The 19,074-nt window shown below is 43.8% G+C and overlaps 1 protein-coding gene across 3 annotated transcripts in view; it reads left to right on the forward strand.

Moving 5' to 3' along the window:
- The first annotated feature begins 450 nt into the window (after positions 1-450).
- Positions 451-19,074, forward strand: part of LAMP3 (lysosomal associated membrane protein 3) — a 38,601-nt gene continuing 19,977 nt past the window's right edge. For 2 of the 3 annotated variants that reach the window (XM_059163371.1, XM_059163369.1), the window contains exons 1-3: positions 451-664; positions 7,800-8,545; positions 9,435-9,563. In XM_059163371.1, coding sequence (XP_059019354.1) covers positions 616-664; positions 7,800-8,545; positions 9,435-9,563 — 924 coding nt within the window. In that variant the 5' untranslated portion in view covers positions 451-615. The remainder of the gene's footprint in view (positions 665-7,799; positions 8,546-9,434; positions 9,564-19,074) is intronic. The other variant, XM_059163370.1, reaches the window with a different exon arrangement.

Raw genomic sequence — 19,074 nt, forward strand, 5'->3', positions numbered from 1 at the left:
TGACTCCTAAGCTCGGACTCCTTTTGGTCTCCACCAGGTGAGGTGGCCATAAAGCAGCTACCTCAGACTTTTCATGAATACACACAGAAACAGTGTTCTCACCACTGAGTTTTCAGACATCTGCTCACCTTCATGACTGAGGGGCTGTTTTTCTGCCAGCTGAAGGAGAAATGTACTCAAGATCTTAGAGAAAAATGGAGACCCATCTTCTGAGAGAAGGAAGTTGGCACTGCCACAGATCCTCCATCTCTTGTGCAGAAATGGTCTCAGATGCCCTTTGCCTTGGCTGGAGTAGGGGGGTGGGTATTGCCCACCCCTCACCAACACTAAAGGCAGAGATGAAAGTGACTGCTTTCACACAAGGGCCACTTCTGGTTTCCCTCCCCACTCAGCCTACCCCTTGAGAGGGCATTTCAGCTACTTGTCATAATGAAAGTGACGTTGGTTTCTCTGCCGCAAGTGAATGAGGGGTGAAGGGAGGTATCTTCTTTGTTCTGGAGCCTGCCCTGGAATTAAGCTCGCGCTACTCAGAAGAGGGAGAAGTGCTGAGTGAGGCCGAGGAGCAGCAGCAGAGCCAGCACCTGGTGACGAGCGGTTATCTCTGGCTCCAGAGCCATGCCCTGGCAGCTCTCTGCAGTGGTGGTGCTCTTCGTGTCCCTGGCTGGTGAGTGATACCCATGGTTTTCCATGGTGGCCCTCCTACCTCTGTATCCTCTGATACAAATGCATTCTAGTGCCAGGGACCAGACAGGCTGGAGATAGCTGTATGGCTTCAGCTACTCTAGTATTTGGCTTGGGAAGATCTCCTCCTTATTACCTTAAATGTGTGGAGTATACTTTCATGTTTTTCCCAAGGGCTTTCACAGTTTGGACTTGTTTTCCGTGAGTCAGGCAGAGGAGGTGTCAACTCCAGAAGACAGTGACACTAAACCTGGTTCCCGAATGGCTTCTGAGCACCTTACCAGGGAGAGTTTTGGAAATCACTTAGATTTAAGAGATGGAGAACTGAGCCAGACTTTAGAAATGGGGCTCTTGCTAAACACATTATACCTTGCTTTTCCTGTTTCTCTCAAACGGAAGTGCTGTGTTTACATTATATAAACAATGAACTGTGAAGATGAATAAGATGCAGTCTGGCAAATTGTGCCATCTCAGAGAGGTGTAAGCCAAGCAGTCAAGACTTAAAAAAAAATTACTATTATACTTCAGGTCAGAGAAGCTGTCTGGGAAACTGGGTTTTTGATGATCATTTTATGTGCCCACTGCCTGCTTTCACAAAGAGGGTTTTCTCTCTAGGACATTGAGTCCTCCTGTGTGCCGTTACCTAGTTGCTGGTTAGTTCACAATTCCTTCTAGAAGCACTGAGTTGAACATGTGAGGGAAACCCATGGCCCCACTGACACGCTCCATTGGGGGGAAGCCGGTGTACTTGATTGTGGCATGAATTGTCAGGAAAGTTGGGTGAAGGGTCACAGCAGTGTCCTCATCCTGGCTGTTTTACTTCTGCCGTGTTTTCAGAAATAGAGTTTCACATTCTTCTAGAGGCAAAAGGCAAAATCTAAGCTAATAAAAAAGCAAAAGATCACAGTCTAGCAGTTAGCCTCTGTGACCTGTGAGCAGATGACTGGCAGATTCAGAAATGCAGTGCGTGCTCAATAAATTCCCGGGGAGGTGGAGAGAAAACACCTCACCCTCTCCTCTCTGAGCTATGGATTCTCCAGGGTGAACCGAGTGAGCAAAGTGTGTGAAGGGCCCCCATTTTCCGGAGGAGGGTACTGAGGCAGGTTAAGGAATGCCTCGTGGTCACTCAACTAGCAAGTGGCAGCCCTTAGATTTGCATCCAGGAAGCCTGGTTTCAGGACCCTGCACGCAGAGGTTCAAGACATACTTGTTGTATTGGAGATGAGCAAAAACCATTGGACATTTTCGTAGGACAGGCATAGATTTTAGGTAAACTAGCTCTGTAGTCTTTATCCACTCAGTTTGCTACCCTGGTCTTTTTCCCCCACAAAATGAGGGGATTTAAATTTCTATCAGTTCCATTTATATTTAGCTGCTCCTCATAGACAAATAAGAGCAAAATAAGCAAAATAAGTGTGTGTTTCTCTGTCATGAGAAAACAAGTCCAGAAGAATTCATAACAGGTCCAGTGCAGGAGCTCACTAGTGTCCCACTAGTGTCCTCTGTCCGGTGTGGGACTCCCATCTGCAAGGTCTTGTCATGGTTCTAAATGTCTGCTGCAACTCCAGCCATCACATACCAGTTATAGGCTGGTTTGAAAAGGAAAACATAAAGACAATAGAGAGGGTACATAGGTGATGGACCCCCTCTTCCAGCAGCATTCCCAGAAGGCCCACATAACCCCACCACTTCTACTGCTTTGGCTCAAATGCAGTTATACATTCCCACCCAGCTGGAAAGGAATCTTGGAGGTAGCATTCTTTATTCCAGGCAGCAAGTGCTCGGCTTGAATTTGTGGTTCTGTTACTAAGGAAAAAGGGGAGGCTGGATTTGGGAGTAGTTAGCCAGCAGTTTGTGCCACGGGACTGGAGCTACTTCTATATAAGGGTTCTCTTTGAATCTCAAATTCCACAGAAAGTAACAGAGGTAAGATTTTTATCTTTTTGCTAAAAGATTGAAGGTTAAATTGTGAAACTGTAAACAGAATCTTACTAAGGGCCCACCCCTGCTGCCTCACACATCCAGAAACAGTCTTCCTGCTGTACCCAGCTGGCTGCCTCCGTTCCCTGGGAAGGAGGAAGTATTTAGGGGCTAAAATTCATTTCCCTGCCCCTAGGTGTGGCCATGGGGCTCCATTTACTTCCCAACTCTGTTCCTAACTGCACACAACTCCCTCTTCCTTATATTCCCATCATGCTTACCCCCTTGCTGTTCTTCAGACCTACCAGGCTCTGAAGACCCAGTGTCTTTGCACATACTTTTCCTCCTGCCTGGGTTACCACTTACTTTCTTATTTGCCTAAAGAATTTGTCTTGGGGTTGGATTCCCACCCCACCTTATAGCACTCAGGGCCTCCTTCTGTAATAACGTTTGTCACACTGAGGAAGGGGGTCCACTTATGAGTCTGCCTCACAAGGTTTTGAGCCCCTGAAAACAAAGACCCAGTGTCTGGCATGGAGCCTAGCTCAGAAGAAGCTCCTATGTATCTGCTGAATTGGGTGTGACAGGGACACTGAACAAAGGCTATCTGGGAAGTACCAGCCTTCCGGGAAGTACCTAGAGAAAAAGCCCTTGCATGGTCGCTGACTTTCCCAGGGCTGGGCTGATGAGTCATCTCTCAGCTCCTTCTATGGGTTGTAGGGGAATCCAAATCTTCTAGCACCTCTTCCTGCAGCTTATCGTCTAGAGGAATCCAAGCATTGGATTTAGGTTCAGAGGTACTTATTTCCTAAGTCTCCTGAATCCTGGAGAGAAGATACTAGGAGATTCGGGGTATGGGCTTGACAAATCAGCATATGAACTCCAGGGCCGTGTTCTTTTGAAGAGGAAGGGTTGAGACAGATTCTGAACTATGCTCTACCCTTGCTTCTGCCCACTGCCCTCTTTGTGGGTCTCAGACAGACCAGTGACTTAACTAAGCCTTTATTGAGTCAAAGGTCCTGTTTAAGAACTGTGACCCAATTTTGATGAAGATTGGTCAAATATGTGTGTTCATATACATAGACTTTATAAAACAGAACATTTTGGGGGGCATTATTTCTATTAACTACCTAACAAGTGAACTTTCAAGGATGTATTATAATGAGCAGCATACTTACTCATTTCAGTTTTCCATCTAATTACCTGCCCATCTTTTGCACCACTCTTCTTCAGGGAAAGGGAAGGGGAGAAGAGAAGCTGCAGAGGGGAAGGAGAGGACTATTAGAACAATATCTCCCAGTTCTCTCTGGGAACACACTCTGGTTCAATCTTTAACACACTCTGACATTTTTGGTCCTGTCACCTGCTGGCCCAGGCTTCTGCCTACTGCAAAGCCACACACGATGTCAAGACACCATGATTGCCATCACATCCAGCTCCCCCCATAAATACTTCCTGCACACCAAGTATATCTTGACGGGTGCCATGGGTCATCTTGTTCTGTTTGGGAGGCTGTGCGTTCATGAATGACCAGTGTGCTTTTCTTCCCTTGTTTGAGTTCATTTATCACTACTGAGAGAGGACTTTTAATTACATTATGAGAAAGGTTCCCCCTTTTAAAGGGTGTGCTACTCAGTGAGGATATTCTACTCAGTTGAGAAAGCTCATAAGCATAAAACATGGATAGTGAGATTTTTATGAAGGATCTAATGATCCTCCCAAAAGAACAAAAGGCAAGTGCTTTCCAGTATTCCAGAGTTCTCTACAGCAATCTCTGCTAATCACTCTAAGATATTCCTTGAGAGTACATCTGGGAATGAATTCTCTTTCTCCATAGTGATAGTATAAACTTAATAAGGTTTCTGTTGAGGTCATGACTGAGGAACCAGCAACTCAGATTTAGCCCAAATGAATTGTGAAAATAAATCTTCCACAACTGTCAACCTTCATAACAATCTTGAAAGGAAAGATCTTGCTCTAAGCTCTACAATGCAGGCATAAAGTTTCCACATATAGTGATTTTATGAAGGCTTACAAAGAAAACCTACAGTGCAGGGGTGCCTGAGTGGGTTCAGCCTCTGCCTTCAGCTCAGGTCATGATCTCAGGGTCCTGGGATTGAGCCCCACATCGGGCTCTCTGCTCAGCAGGGGGCCTGCTTCCCTTCCTCTCTCTCTGCCTGCCTCTCTGCCTACTTGTGATCTCTCTCTGTCAAATAAATAAATAAAATCTTTAAAAAAAAGAAAAGAAAAGAAAAGAAAACCTATAGTCCATAAAATCCACAAATCTCAAGTATCATACAAATTATCCAAAGGAACATTTTTTTTAAAATTTAAATATTTATTTGAGAGAGAGTGTGCATACAGGGTTGGGGGCAGTAGAGGGAGAGGGAGAGGAAGAAGCAGACTCCCCACTGAGCAGGGAGTCTGATAGACGCAGGACTTGATCCCAGGACCCTGGGATCATGACCTGAGCAGAAGTCAGCGGCTTAACTGACTGAGCCACCCAGGCGCCCCCCCAAATGAACATTTTTAGATACAAAAATATATATACATATAGTAAATAGTTTCACATAACTTAGTGTCATTAATAAGCCTTTCTTAAAGGTTATTCAAGGCAATTTAAACTGGTGCTTTTGTCTTTTTCATTTTTCAAGCCAGCTGTGCAGAAATAATTCATAAGCATTATAATGGGCTTGAAATATGAACTTTTCTTCTGGAAAATAATCACGATTGTATTATATAAGCTTTTGAAAGGATTCTCAAAGACCACCATTATGAGGGTCTGGCGATACGGTGTCGCTGGAGAGGCACCCTACTCTTTGCTTCTCTGCTTTTGTCTCTTTTCTCACCATTCTTCCCAGTGATGAATACCAACTCCACCTATCCCAAATCCAAGGCCAGGCTTTGGTTCAGACAGGGGCTCAAGTCTCACCTCCAAAATTTACTAGGTGTCTTACCTCCAGAATACACTAGTTGTGGGATTACGGTCAAGTTGATGGGACTTTTCTAAACCTGAATTCCCTCATCTGAAAGGTTGATAAAGATAGAACCAACAGAGGGTTTTTGAGAGGAGTTGGTGAAAGATGACCCTTGACCTAAGGCCTGTCATGTAGTAAGTATCCAATAACTTAGATGCTTTAGTGCTATTACTATAGGAAAAATAACCACTTAGAAATGTAATGGATGAACGAGGGAGATAGTAAAGGAGTTTATGGATGATTTTGATTATGTATGAACTTCAGAACTCCAAACACCAGCATGGAGTGATCTCCTTTCCCTTTTACCCATGTTTTCCCAAGTCACTGGCCAGCACCAGGGAGCTCCAGCTGTAGTGACTGTAAATACCATGGGCAAATGCGATGAAACCACAGCACTGAGGAGAGAGAGCCATCTCTCAGTGTGCCTGATCCTAAATTCTCAAGGAACATCATCTGCATTTTGCTCAGTTTTCTAATTTACTCTGTGCTTGGGGGGAGGCAGGGGAAGAACTATTCTGGGTGAAAAAGAGCCAGAGGCCTTCCACCCCTAAGGAAGGTCCCAGTAGAGAACCTGTGACAATAACACATGTTGTAGGTATTCTTGATGGTCTAGGATGACTTTATTATTTATTTATTTATTTATTTAAAGATTGTATTTATTTATTTGACAGACATAGATCACAAGTAGGCAGAGAGGCAGGCAGAGAGAGATGGGGAAGCAGGCTCCCCTCTGAGCAGAGAACCCGATGCGGGGCTTGATCCCAGGACCCTGAGATCATGACCTGAGCCAAAGGCAGAGGCTTTAACCCACTGAGCCACCCAGGCGCCCCATAGGATGACTTCATTTAAACCCATTTGTTTGAGCCTTACAATAATCCTACATGGTCTACAATGCGATTATCCTAATTTACCTCTCCAGTTATCTATTCATCTAACTCATATGCACTGAACACTTTCTATGCATAAGTACTGGTGGTAAAAAAAAAAACACACACACACACAATCTCCACTTTGAGATTGCTTTTAATCTAGTGGGTGAGATACACAGTCAATAAATAAACCAATAAATAAACATATAATCAGGGCTGTTATTCTGCTGTTACACACTGGGTGATCAGGCTTACTATTAAATATGTTAGTACCATCCCCTTATATAATTACCAGTTGTGGTTAGTGCAGTGCAGGCAATGAATGTAACACTGTGATGGGGGGAATTGTAGGGTGGGGAACTATTTATATAAGGATGTCGGGACTCTCTAAGCCAAACTACGAAGGACAGCGTCTGGTGGGCTGTCCTTCTTTCTTTCCTACTTGAGAAAGCCTGGGCCATTCAAAGGGTGAAGTAAAGAAATGACAAAAACGGGTCTATCTTTACAAACACTCACAGCAAAATACAAAATGGAAGGGAAACAAATCTCCCATCATTTGAGGTAATTATGCATTGATTGGATGAACACATGGCAAATATTCATAGATACAATTTACATATCAGATTAGGGTTTGGACTAGATGATCATCAAGACCCCTTTCAAACCTGGGATTGTATGGTTGTATGCAAACTACACATCTCTGTGTAAGTCTTTATTACCACCATTCATGCTGTCCAGCTCTATTAGAGCATCACAGCAGCACCCCACCCAGGAACACTCTCCTTCCAGAACTATCTGGATTCATAGGGAAGATGGGGAATGAAGGGTTATCCACACTTAGATATCTAGCGAAGCACGACTACTTTACAGTGTTAGTACAACACCCCGTACAGACAAAGGGGCTGGACATAGAAGAATATCTGCTGTGTGGTCACAACCCTGTAAAAAACATGGGTGCAACCCAAACTTTTAAGTTGTGGCCTCATGGTAGAATCTTCGGTGATCTTCACTTCATTGTTCTATCCTTATAAATTTCACCCAAATCTAAACATATGCACATTTCTCATTAAAAGTAAATGAGCATGTTTGGAAATAATAAAATAAATCATATTTATCTTCGGAAGAATTAGAAGTAGAACTACCATGTGATCCAGGAATCACATTTCTAAGTGTGTGTGTGTGTGTGTGTGTGTGTGTGTGTGTGTGTATAATAAGGTCACTATCTCAAAGAGAAAAGTAAATAAATAAATGCATCTTAATTTGCAGTGAAGAAACATTAAAATGGGGATGGTGGAAGGATTCACCAATGTGAGTTCATAATGTGGTAACACTTTTGTTTCCTAATTTGCAGTGATTTTGCATTATGGCAGTCAAATAACAGCACAAGTGTCTCCAGAAACCGGGGACTATCTACCTACAACAGCAGGAACAGCAGAGGCCACAGCAAAGCCTTTTCTGCAACTAACTCACCACATCCCTAGCCAAACTTTAGCAGCCAGATCAATGAATGGTCACACCCCCTCTCACAGAGCTGCCCCAACCTCCAGCTCTGAGCTCCCAACCACACACACAACAGTAAAAACTCTAGTAACAACATCCTTGCTAACTACAAACAGCACCCCGACTACCAGCCCAACAGCCCACACCCTAGTCACAACCTTGGCCACACCCAATAACTCACACACAGCAGCTTCTCTCACTGAAGCTACAATTGGTCCCAGTGCAGCCCCAGGTTCACCGCCAACCACCTTCCCTCCATCGGCCCATACGACAGGAACAAGCCCATCGACTGTCAGCCACACAACTAGGAAAACCACCCAACCCAGGAACCAGACCGCCCTTCCAGCAACCTTGTCCACCCCACCGCTTAACAGCACAACCAGTCACCAGTCTGCCCAACCCAGTCATGCCCCAGGCCCAACCACAGCTGCACACAATACCACCCACACGGCCTCACCTGCCGCCACGACTTCTGGGCCCACTCTTGCACCTCGGCCTTCGTCAGCCAAGACTGGAATGTACCAAGTTCTAAATGGAAGCAGGCTCTGTATCAAAGCCGAGATGGGGATAGAACTAACAGTTCAAGACACAGAGTCGGTGAGTTGGGGCCATAGGACTGTAACACTGCCTTCAAAAAGTGTGAGGGAGGGTGTCTTGCTAAGAATAGACAGTCTCCCTGCATCTTGTGTCTTTGAATGAAATAAATAGCTACAAGCTCCTTTTTCTCCAAGTTGCTCCATTAAAAGATGAATCTGTTTTAGAATGCATATAAGAATAGAAACTGGCAGCAACTGGCTAGTGGAGGGCACACACCAAAATCATAACGATGCACACCTCTCACTTTTAGGCAACATGGGCAGGGTGTTGGGGTGTGTTCTGCATTGACCCCAGCCTGGCCCTGTCCCTCCTGTTGACCTCAAGCCTCAGCAACTCTCTTGTGAAGGGAAGGGCTTGACTTACATAGTCTCCTTGGTTCCAGCCAGCTATGACATTCACATCAAAATTCTAGGTTAACAAGAGGATTAGAAGAGGTGGGGGTGGGGTTAAGATTATTTGATTTACTAAAGGAATCACCATAAAAATAATACTTTCTCTTTTTTTTGGCACAGCTTTCATGAAACTTCTACATTCAGGTTTTCATGTGAAACAGAAGTACATTAGACAACAAGATCTTTCCTTGTAAAATTCTAGTAACACACTTACCTTGTGATGTGTTTAATTTAACAAAAATTAAATTCCATGCATTTTATCAGGAACAGACTGGCTATAAATGAACTCTTAAGGAACACTTTCTGTGGGAGAACTCCTTCTTTGAAAAATCTTTTGAACATAGCAGTTTGGAAATCAGATTTTCTGAGGACTTGGAAGTTTTCAAGTGAACTCTCACTAGACTTGAGTTTCAATCTCACTAACTACCTATGCTTCTGGTTCCCAAGCTAGAGTTTTCCTTGAAATCTCACTGATCTGATGATTTTATCTGGTTTAGGTTTTTTCACCTCAGAGATACTTCAACATTGACCCCAACGCAACCCAAGCCTCTGGGAAGTGTGGCTCCCGAAAATCCAACCTTCTCTTGAATTTCCAGGGCGGATTTGTGAATTTCACATTTACAAAGGTGAGGACTGAGCTCCTTCACACTAACAGGCTCTAGCACCGCTTTCCTTTTCCCTCAACCTGGGGCCCAGTGATGCAAGCCCACACTTCACTTTAAGTTCCAAAGGAAATAGATCTCAGAACCTTTTGAGATATTCCCTGATAAGAATATGGGGCATGGAGATGGAGAGGAGGGAAGTGTCGACATCTTATGTTTGCCTCCTAACCCCTTCAGCCTCCTCTGTGCAGCCCAAGAAGGGCTTCAGTGCCTCTTAAGGGAGGTTTGGCCTTGGGGAACCCAGCCACAGGTGCTCTTTGCAAACCACCTAAAGGAGGAAGTTAAACAGATCAACAGACCCACTGAAATTCCCAGTGAGCACACAGAAACAGGATTACTCTCAGACCAAAATCAAATGTCATGATGGGTTCTTTCCAACTGCAGCAGGCAAGATTCAGGGACTAACCGGGCACTGGATTTTCCAGACCATATTACAAAAGGGGTGGACCACAGAGTGGGGTGGAAAGACTATGGACACGAGGTCAGAGAGTCCTGGCTGAAATTTGACTCTGTCACCTGTTCTCCTTGTGACATCAGGCAGACAACTTAACATGTCTGAGCTTTATTTGAACACTTGAGAAATGAGGGAAGGGAATTAAAGATCACCTCTGTAAAGAGCATTATTCAGTAGTTGGAAAGTAGATGTTCAAGACCAGTAGCTATGATTACAATTACTCAAGTGGGTGAATGTCTTGGGGGTACAAACGTTGGTCATCCACTCTCAAAGGAGACACTTCTCCCGGATTCTCCCAAAGTATCATTCAGATAGGCCAGGTAAGAGCTGGAGAGGTGGTGCTGAGAGAATGCCTACAGCTGGAACTTGGTGTGGGTCTCCTTCCTACCTGTTGAATGTGACCCCTGAATTTAGAGGGGTCTTGGGTACCAGAGCCTGGAGAGAAATGAGCATAGACATTGGCATGAAACAAGTCAAGATTGGCTCTCCATCATAACGTTGATTAGTCACATGATCTTGGACTACTTGGGGCATGTTTTCTCATCTATAAAATGGAAATAATTACACCTCCTTTAGTGGGGCCCATGGGAGGCTCAGAAGTGGTATATATAAATTGTCTTGCATGGTGCTTGGCACATAACAATGTTCAACAAAGGGTGTTGACTTTCTTAATTTGGTGTCAAAGACTTTATCCTCCTTGTGCATATGGTTCTCCTTAAGGTAGAGGTGCACTGGAGAAGTCAGGGGTTTCCTTTCAGTATCAAATGGGAAAAATATATTCTCTCACACCAGAAGATCATTCTGGGAAGAATGTGTGCTCTACTTCGAGACAACTGAGGTTAAACCTACAGAAGGGTCAGGAATTCTTTTAAAGTCGCTTCAGCAAAAGGGCAGAGGGTATAGGTACAAGCATCTGTGCTTTAGTTCAGGACTTGATTCCACCCAGACTACTGCCTGTATGAGCTTTTGGTAGGCATCAAAGCCCAGCATTTGTCTGTAGCATGCTGTGCCCACTGCCTTAGGCATGTCTGCAACCGGGAGTTTCTTTGGCACCTTTCAGTGTCTCTTTTTGCTCCTTTCCTCTGTCTCCTGATGCCCTCTCTGCCTGCCTTTCCAATGCCTTCAGACTGGATTCTGTTTGATCAAACTCCACCCAAGGTTTGAGCCCCTGTCTTTCTGGAAATCTCTGTGTCTCCAGAAGTACAGGCAGGAAATGAGTTCGGAGATGGCGCTAGAAGCACCAGCAGGGTTTTCCTCCCTCCACTCACCTTCTGGAAGGAGCAAGGAGAGCCACTATCCATGGTCTCGAGTTTATAATAGCTGCTTTGCCTGAGTCCCGCCAACCAAATTCACCTTATTTATTTCATTCCCTGGCACCGATTCCTCAAGTAGCTGACCTTAGCTCTATTGCAAGAGGAAATCGAGGAAGATTATAGAAAGCAAAAGTTCCCACCAGCCTTAGTCCTTCAGGAGAATTTCCACATTTTAAAAGAGAACTTGTTTAAGCTAAAATAGTAACCACAAGCTCAAAGATCACAGGGGCTAAGTATAGAATTGAAAGAGAGAAGTAGGCCAGTAATTTTTTTTCCTTGAAATAGGCAGTCATTTTTTTCTCCCCACTTTTGATGACGACTTCACCTTCCCATTAAGTCTGCCTAAGAAAAACATTAGAGGATTGAGATGACGGAGGAGAGCCTCAGAAGTGAGGAGACACAAGAGAGGGGTAGGGAGTCCCAGAGATGCCAGTGGCTGGGCAGGCATCACTCCCTGGAGGCTGCCACTGTCTTTTATGGTGGACATCCATTCTAGATGGTTGGGTATACATTCTGAGTGGTTGCTGCCCTGTTATGTCAGTTGTTAAATGTTTTACATATCATCTATCTCAATTGGTCACCAGAAACCAGTGTTGTCAGATCTTCTGACTGTTCAAGACAAGAAATCCAGATCTTTTTATCTTTAAATGTTGGCAACACGTTTTTTGGAAAACTTCAACAGAGCTAGCCAAACAGAACACAGTTGTAAGCCAGATTTGGCCTGTGGACATTCTGCCCTAATAGGTGGTCTGTGTGAAATGCATTTAGGCAGGAAAGCCATCTAGTTTCTTCCACAGGAGAAATGGCCTTAGCAATTCTGTCAGCCATTTTCAAAATGTTGCTACCCTCTAGACCAGTGCTTCTCAGCAACAACAGTATTAATGTTTGGCTCCAGATAAGTCTGTGATATCTTGTGCCTTGTGGGATACTGAACAGTATCCCTGGCCTCCTACTTACTAGATGCCAGTAACAACACCCAGCCCCATTTGTGTCAACCCCAAATGTCTCCAGACATTGCCAGATGTCCCCTGGGGGAGAATCACCCCTGGTTAAGAATGACCACGTTAGAGAAAAAAAGAAGAGTCTTAGAAAATAGTTTTTGTTAGTTATGACATCATAAATATTATAAATGAGAACCAAGTTGGAAAATGGTAAATGGATGCTGGTGAGCAAGCCTGAATTAACAAATCACTAATAGGAATTTACTGAGCACCTATTGTGTCCTGAACACTGAACCAGACATTATGAGAAAAAATAAAAGAAATATAGGCAATAGCTCCAGGTTTCAAAACATAGACAATAATACGTAATTTTTTTTTACTTGAAATACTGCCAATGACAGAAATGTAAAGAAGTCTGCCTCCTGAACTGTCTCTTGATGTTGTTCTGTCAAGACTTAAGTTATCCGTGTCACTTCTATGTGACCACGGACAAGTCGCTAGCTCGCTTTCAGAGCCTGTTTCCTCCTCTGTGAGATGAGGTCAGCCACCACCTGTTTTGTTAGGCTTCTGTGAAGGTGAAACAATGCAGAACGTGGTATCAGGCCCCTAGCCGGGTTAGGAGTGGTTTTGTTTTTTTTTCTCTCTCATTTCTCTCATTTCATTTTTTAAAGAACTGAAAACCTTCCCATGTCAGTGTCTCATTTAATTCAGGTCACAAACTGAGAGTTGTTCAGCCTCTCCAGGTGCAAGATAAATAGACCTCCCTTCCCCCACGTCCCACAGTGTCCTTCCTGTTAGGATAGTTTGTTTCAAAACATCTTTCAGTAACTTAGTGTAGAGTTTATTTTTTCCAGCTCAACACTACCCTTTTCTCATCCACCTGGCGGTCAGGACAGCTCAGTGAGGCTTCCATCCCTGACCTGGGAATGGGACATGGGAGAAATCAGTGGGAGGGCTGGGGGCAGAGGGAGGGACACCCAGCCAGGTAGCATTTTGGCCAGCCAAGGTCTGGAAAGCTAATGCCACCCAGCGCCATGGTATTTACCCAGAACATTGCAGGGGTATTTGGAGCCCTCTTAACTTAGAGACTCCAGGGAACTGTTCTCAATGTTCAAATGTGAACACCCTGTGTACTATTTAAAGCTTCCCCACTATGCTGTATTATTTCATGCCCCGTTTTCCCCGTATGCTTCCCGTCTGTCTGAAATGCCCCTCCCACCCTCAGCCCCTTTTGCACTCATGCTTTAAGATGGCTCAAAGATCCTTACCCTGTGAAGTCTCCCCCACGCCCCACCTCCCACTTCCATCCCAGGTAAAACTGGGAGGCTTTCTTCCTTTGGTTTCTGGACCCTCCATTGATTGTTCCCCAAACTCCATTAATGCACTCATTGCACATTTTGCCATCTTGAAGGCATGTTTGTGATTTACTCACGGTGCCAAGCCCTGACTTTGTACGTAAGTATATCTTCAGCAAATTGTTTGATGAAGAAATGAATCCATAAAAGAATGAATCTGAATTTCACAGGGACTCTTGGCCAGGCTGCCAAAAAGTAGATCGGCAGCTCCAAAGAGACATCCTCTTTGGCTTTCCCTTGGTATATACAGAGCAAAGGTTTCTTGACATAGTCGCAACAATGATGAACAAAAGAGGCCTGATTGATGTTGAAGACAAAAATCCACATCCGGAACATCGGTGACTATGAAACTTCCACAATGCATTTTGCTGACCTTAGGGAGAGGACCCTGGGCCTCAAGGTCATTGGTATGCCTCCCGGGATAGGTTGATTGACTGGTTTGCTCTGGACCTAGTTCTTTGCTAAGGAGGCTGTTTAGGTCCCTTGGGGAATTACGGGCCCTCTGATGAGATACTGCTGAGCTCTTAGATACTGGAGATGAGGAGCCCTGTGTCATCCTTCCATCAGTTGAGTGGTGAGCTGGGACATGTGCCAGTGGTCCATTCCCATGGACACACTGTAAGAGCTGAAGTACCACAGCTCGCTCTTAGGAGTCCTTAGCCCCTTTTGGCAATACTGATAGGTGCACAAAGGATTTTCACTTTGTTTTCAAGAATCTGACATGGTTCATCTTTCCAACCTGAACCCCAAATACAAAACAAAACAAAACAAAACAAAAACCATCTGGCAAGGAATCACTGTGTGGGCATCAAAGGAGAAAGCAGATACTACTAACTACATAATGTGCAGCATGTAAATTCCCTTGAGCTTTGGGTTACGTGTGACATCTGCTTGAGGCTCCTTCCTCTGTGCCCACCTGTCTCCCATCTGCAGAGCTGAGGTTTCACTGTATTTCTTTGATGAGTAGGGCTGTCGAAGCTTAATTTGCTTGCTCTCTCTTTCCATCTGTGGTAGATCTGAGCTCTAAGAAATAGACAAGAAAGGATCATGTGAGCTCAATGAGAGAGGTTTACTGGGAAGGGGCAATCTAATTTCTTGTCACCACTGTGAATAACACTGGTTAAAATTTGAGTGAAGACTCTGTGGTAAATTTTTTACATGCATTCCTTCATTTAATCTTCACATCAAACTAAGAGGTGAGTTCTGTTATAATTTTTCCCATCCTACTGAATAAGCAAAAAAATAAAATTTTTAGAATGCCCACAAGTATTTGACAACTCAAACTAGGATGCTAGTTTGGAAACTAAAAGATATTTTTAAATTGGTATTTAGAAAGTCTTAGCAAAACTTTGTCCTCCCAAATAGGAAATTAACTGCTTTCTTTATAACATTTTTAAAATTATTTTTTAAATCTTTATTTAAATTCAATTTAGTAACATATACTATATTATTAGTTTCAGGGGTAGAACTTAGCAATTCATCAGTTGCACATAACACCCAGTGCTCATTACATTAAGTGCCCTCCTTGAGGCCCATCACCCAGTTACCCATTCCCTGCCCCCCACCTCCCCTCCAACAACTGGCAGTTTGTTAGCTAGAGCTCAGCATGTTTTATAGTTTGCCTCCCTCTTCGTCCTCTTATTTTATTTTTCCTTCCCTTCCCCTATGTCCATGTGTTTTGTTTCTTTTTGTTTGTTTTTTTTTTTTAAGATTTTAATTATTTATTTGACAGAGAGAGAGAGATCTCAAGTAGGCAGAGAGGCAGACGGGGAGGAGGGGAAGCAGGCTCCCTGCTGAGCAGAGAGGCCCTGTGCAGGGCTCAACCCCAGGACCCTGAGATCATGACCTAAGCCGAAGGCAGAGGTCCAACCCACTGAGCCACCAAGGCACCCCGAGTTTGTTAAGTTCTTTACAGATTTTAGATACTAGCCCCTTATCAGATATGTCATTTGCAAATATCTTCTCCCATTCCGTAGGTTGCCTTTTAGTTGTGTGATCTATTTCCTTTGCTGTGAGAACCCTTTTTATCTTGATGAAGTCCCCACAGTTCATTTTTGCTTTTGTTTTAACCAACTGAAAAGTGAACTGCAACTTTGTTTTTCATTGATGGTGGGGACCAGGAGTTGACAAGCTGTGGCCCCCAGACCAAATTCAGTCTACCTCCAAAAAATGTACAGTTTGCAGCCTAAGAATGACTTTTACATTTTTAAATGGCTGCTGGGGGAGGAGAATATTGCATGGCACATGGAAATCATATGAATTTCAAATTTCGGTGTCCATAAATGAAGCTCCCTGGAACATGGCCACACTTGCTTGTGTACGTGTTGGTCTGTGGCTACTTCTGTGCTACAATGGCAGAATTGAGTGTCAACTACACAGAGCCAGGAAGCCTAAAATATTTACCATCTGGCTCTTTACATAAACAAACTTGCCAACCCCTTTTATAGAATAAACTTCAGCCCTACTACCATTCAAATGAGGCCGAATTCTGAACTTCCGAGTCGAAAAAGAAATGCTTTGCTCTAGTTTAAATAAAAGACAATTTCAGAGTTTCTGGCTGGCTCAGTCCTTGGAGTGTGTTGCTCTTGATCTCAGGGTTGTGAGTTCAAGCCCCACATTGGGTGCAGAGATTACTTAAAAAGAAAAAGACAATTTTATTTCTATTCTCTTATTTCTATTTCTATTCTAAAACTTTACAGAAAAAGTGGGCACAATTGTCTAGATAAGACTCACTTGGTACCAGCAGCACAAATTTTACAAAATTTGGAATCTCAATGGAACTAAACATCTGTCTGTGCTTTTATTTACATGAGTTCACCTAACAAATATTTTTCCTTTATCTTAACCATAGACAGAAGCACAGGCCCAGGAAGCATTTGGCTAATAGAAGGAAACCTGGATATGGGCTCTGGACTCTGTCCTGTTGCATCATTAAGGTGAACTCATAGTGGGGTGCCTGAGCGGCTTAGTTGGTGAGGTGTCTACCTTCAGCTTAGGTCATGATCCTGTGGTCCTGGGATGGAGCCCTGCATCAGGCTCCCTGCTCCCTGGGGAGTCTGCTTCTCTCTTTCCCTCTGCCACTCTCCCTGCTCATTCTCTCCTCCTCTCTCTCACAAATAAATTTTAAAAATCTCAAGAAAGGTGAACTCACAGTGAATGTGAGCACTCTGCCATCTGCTATGGAAGGCCTCACTTTTGGCATTAGCCCTATACAGTACTAGTTTTGGGGGAGCAGGAATGGCCCTTCCTATCGGGGCTGGATTCATGAGCGTGTGACTTGAGCAGTCAGCCGAGCCCATGTGTAGTTGAAGCATGGTATCATTTCTTGAAATTCTTCAAATGATTTTTGAGCAAGAAATCCTACATTTTGGTTTTATAGCAGGCCCCATAAATTTTGAAGCTGGTCCTATTTCTGATAGATGGTTAAATACGGACAACTGCATTACAGGGAATGGGAAAGAAAGTTCTTGCACAACAAATTTTTTGTCCATACCCACACATCCTATGGAAGAAAATGTAGGGCAGGATCCTATAGACCAGATTTTGCTTTGTGTCACCTACAAACAGTGTGAATTAGAGGTAGATGGATAACTCATCTGAGCCTCTGTTCTCAGCTGCAAAATGGGCTGATGATATTTATATTATTCTGTCATGGGGGGTGTTGTGAGGATCAAAGGAGGCAATCTAGGTGACAGCATGCTCTTAGTAAACTGTGAAGCCTTTGTAGAAACACAAAGCCTTTCCTTTTTTTTTTTTTTTAAATAAAGATTTTATTTATTTATTTGACAGAGATCACAAGTAGGAAGAGATACAGGCAGAGAGAGAGGAGGAAGCAGGCTACCTGCTGAGCAGAGAGCCCAATGCAGGACTCGATCCCAGGACCCTAAGATCATGACTTGAGCTGAAGGCAGAGGCTTAACCTACTGAGCCACCCAGGCACCCCACATAAGCCTTTCCTTATGTGAGGATAGATCAAGGAGATGCCACAAAAAGGGGGAGATCCCAGGAGGTGCCCTGTGGAGCTCGGAGCTGGTCTCATCACTGTTCTCCTGCTGTTCCTTAAAGCAAACTCACACTGCAACCCATGCAATTTCAAAAAAGAAAGTCACACTCATTTCACTGTCCTGCTTAAATCCCATCAGTGGATCCTCTCTGCTCTTAGGATAGGGCAGGGCCTTGGGGCCTGAAGTACAGGTCTCTTATATGCTAAAAAGGACCCCAAATAAAGAATAACCTGAATAAATGGTTTGTGAAAGTGACTAAAGAGGGGCCTGGCTCACAGATGTTCTTTCTAGAAGAAATGGATGGGCCAAGCACATTGTTCACCTTACCTTTCAGAACCAAGATTCAGTACCTTGAAGGAAGGAGCCAGGTCTTATTCTTTTTCCAGGACCTAGAGCAATGGCTGGTTTGGAGAGGATATAAGAGAAATTAAATGCTAGACATGGAGACAAGAAGCTTGGGGTCATACCTTCCCCTGCCACCTATTAGGGCTGGAATTTGGGGCAAGTCGGTGAGCCTCTATTTCTTCTCAGAGTTTCTGTGAGGATTAAATAAAACATGGCAGAGAAGTGTCTGCTCCAGTGCCTGGCACAAGGTAAGAAGCCAATATATGGTAGGTGCTATTCAATGAATTACAGGCTCTAGACTTGAGTGTACCAGTAGCAGTTACCTTACTAAAACAGTTTGTATTTTTAGAACCCTTCATCATTTCATCTACATAATGCACAGATGGACTGAATGTAGTTGAGATTATTACTGTTAAATTTCTTTATGACTAGACCTAGAGCTTCTAAAGGTAATTCAATTTCAGATTCTGATTTTCATTGCTCTACCATTTCTTCACCTCTTACTTGTGGATAGTTTCTTTCTTTCTTTTTTAGAGATTTTATTTATGTATTTGAGATGAGAGAGAGAGAGCATGATGGGGAGGGGTCGGAGGAAGAGGCAGACTCCTTGCTGAGCAGGTACCTGATGCGGGATTCGATCCTGAGACTCCAGGATCATGACCTGAGCCAAAGGCAGTCGCTTAACCAACTGAGCCACCCTGGCACCCTTGTGGATAGTTTTCTAATGAATGTTTACAAATAAGACCTAAATCGCCTACTTTAAAAAAACCCGAAACCTCCTTTTTCAACTTACCCTTCCATATCTCATTTCAGTTCCCTTTACTATTTTATACCCTTAGTCTCTCAGGAGGTTATAGGGCTGTTTTGTAATGGTTTGTTTGTTTTGTTTTTCTGAAAGGACAATCCTTGAATAAAATGTAGAACACTACTTAGTATTTCTGAACACAAACTCCTGGGATCCTCTTTTACAGAATATCCAGATATCTCAGAGTAAACCATTTCTTTTCAGAATCCCTCATGGTGGCCCCATCTAACCATACTGGAGATATGAACCCCTTAATCT

The sequence above is a fragment of the Mustela lutreola genome, chromosome 2, assembly GCF_030435805.1.
Source record: "Mustela lutreola isolate mMusLut2 chromosome 2, mMusLut2.pri, whole genome shotgun sequence".
Classification (NCBI taxonomy): domain Eukaryota; kingdom Metazoa; phylum Chordata; class Mammalia; order Carnivora; family Mustelidae; genus Mustela; species Mustela lutreola.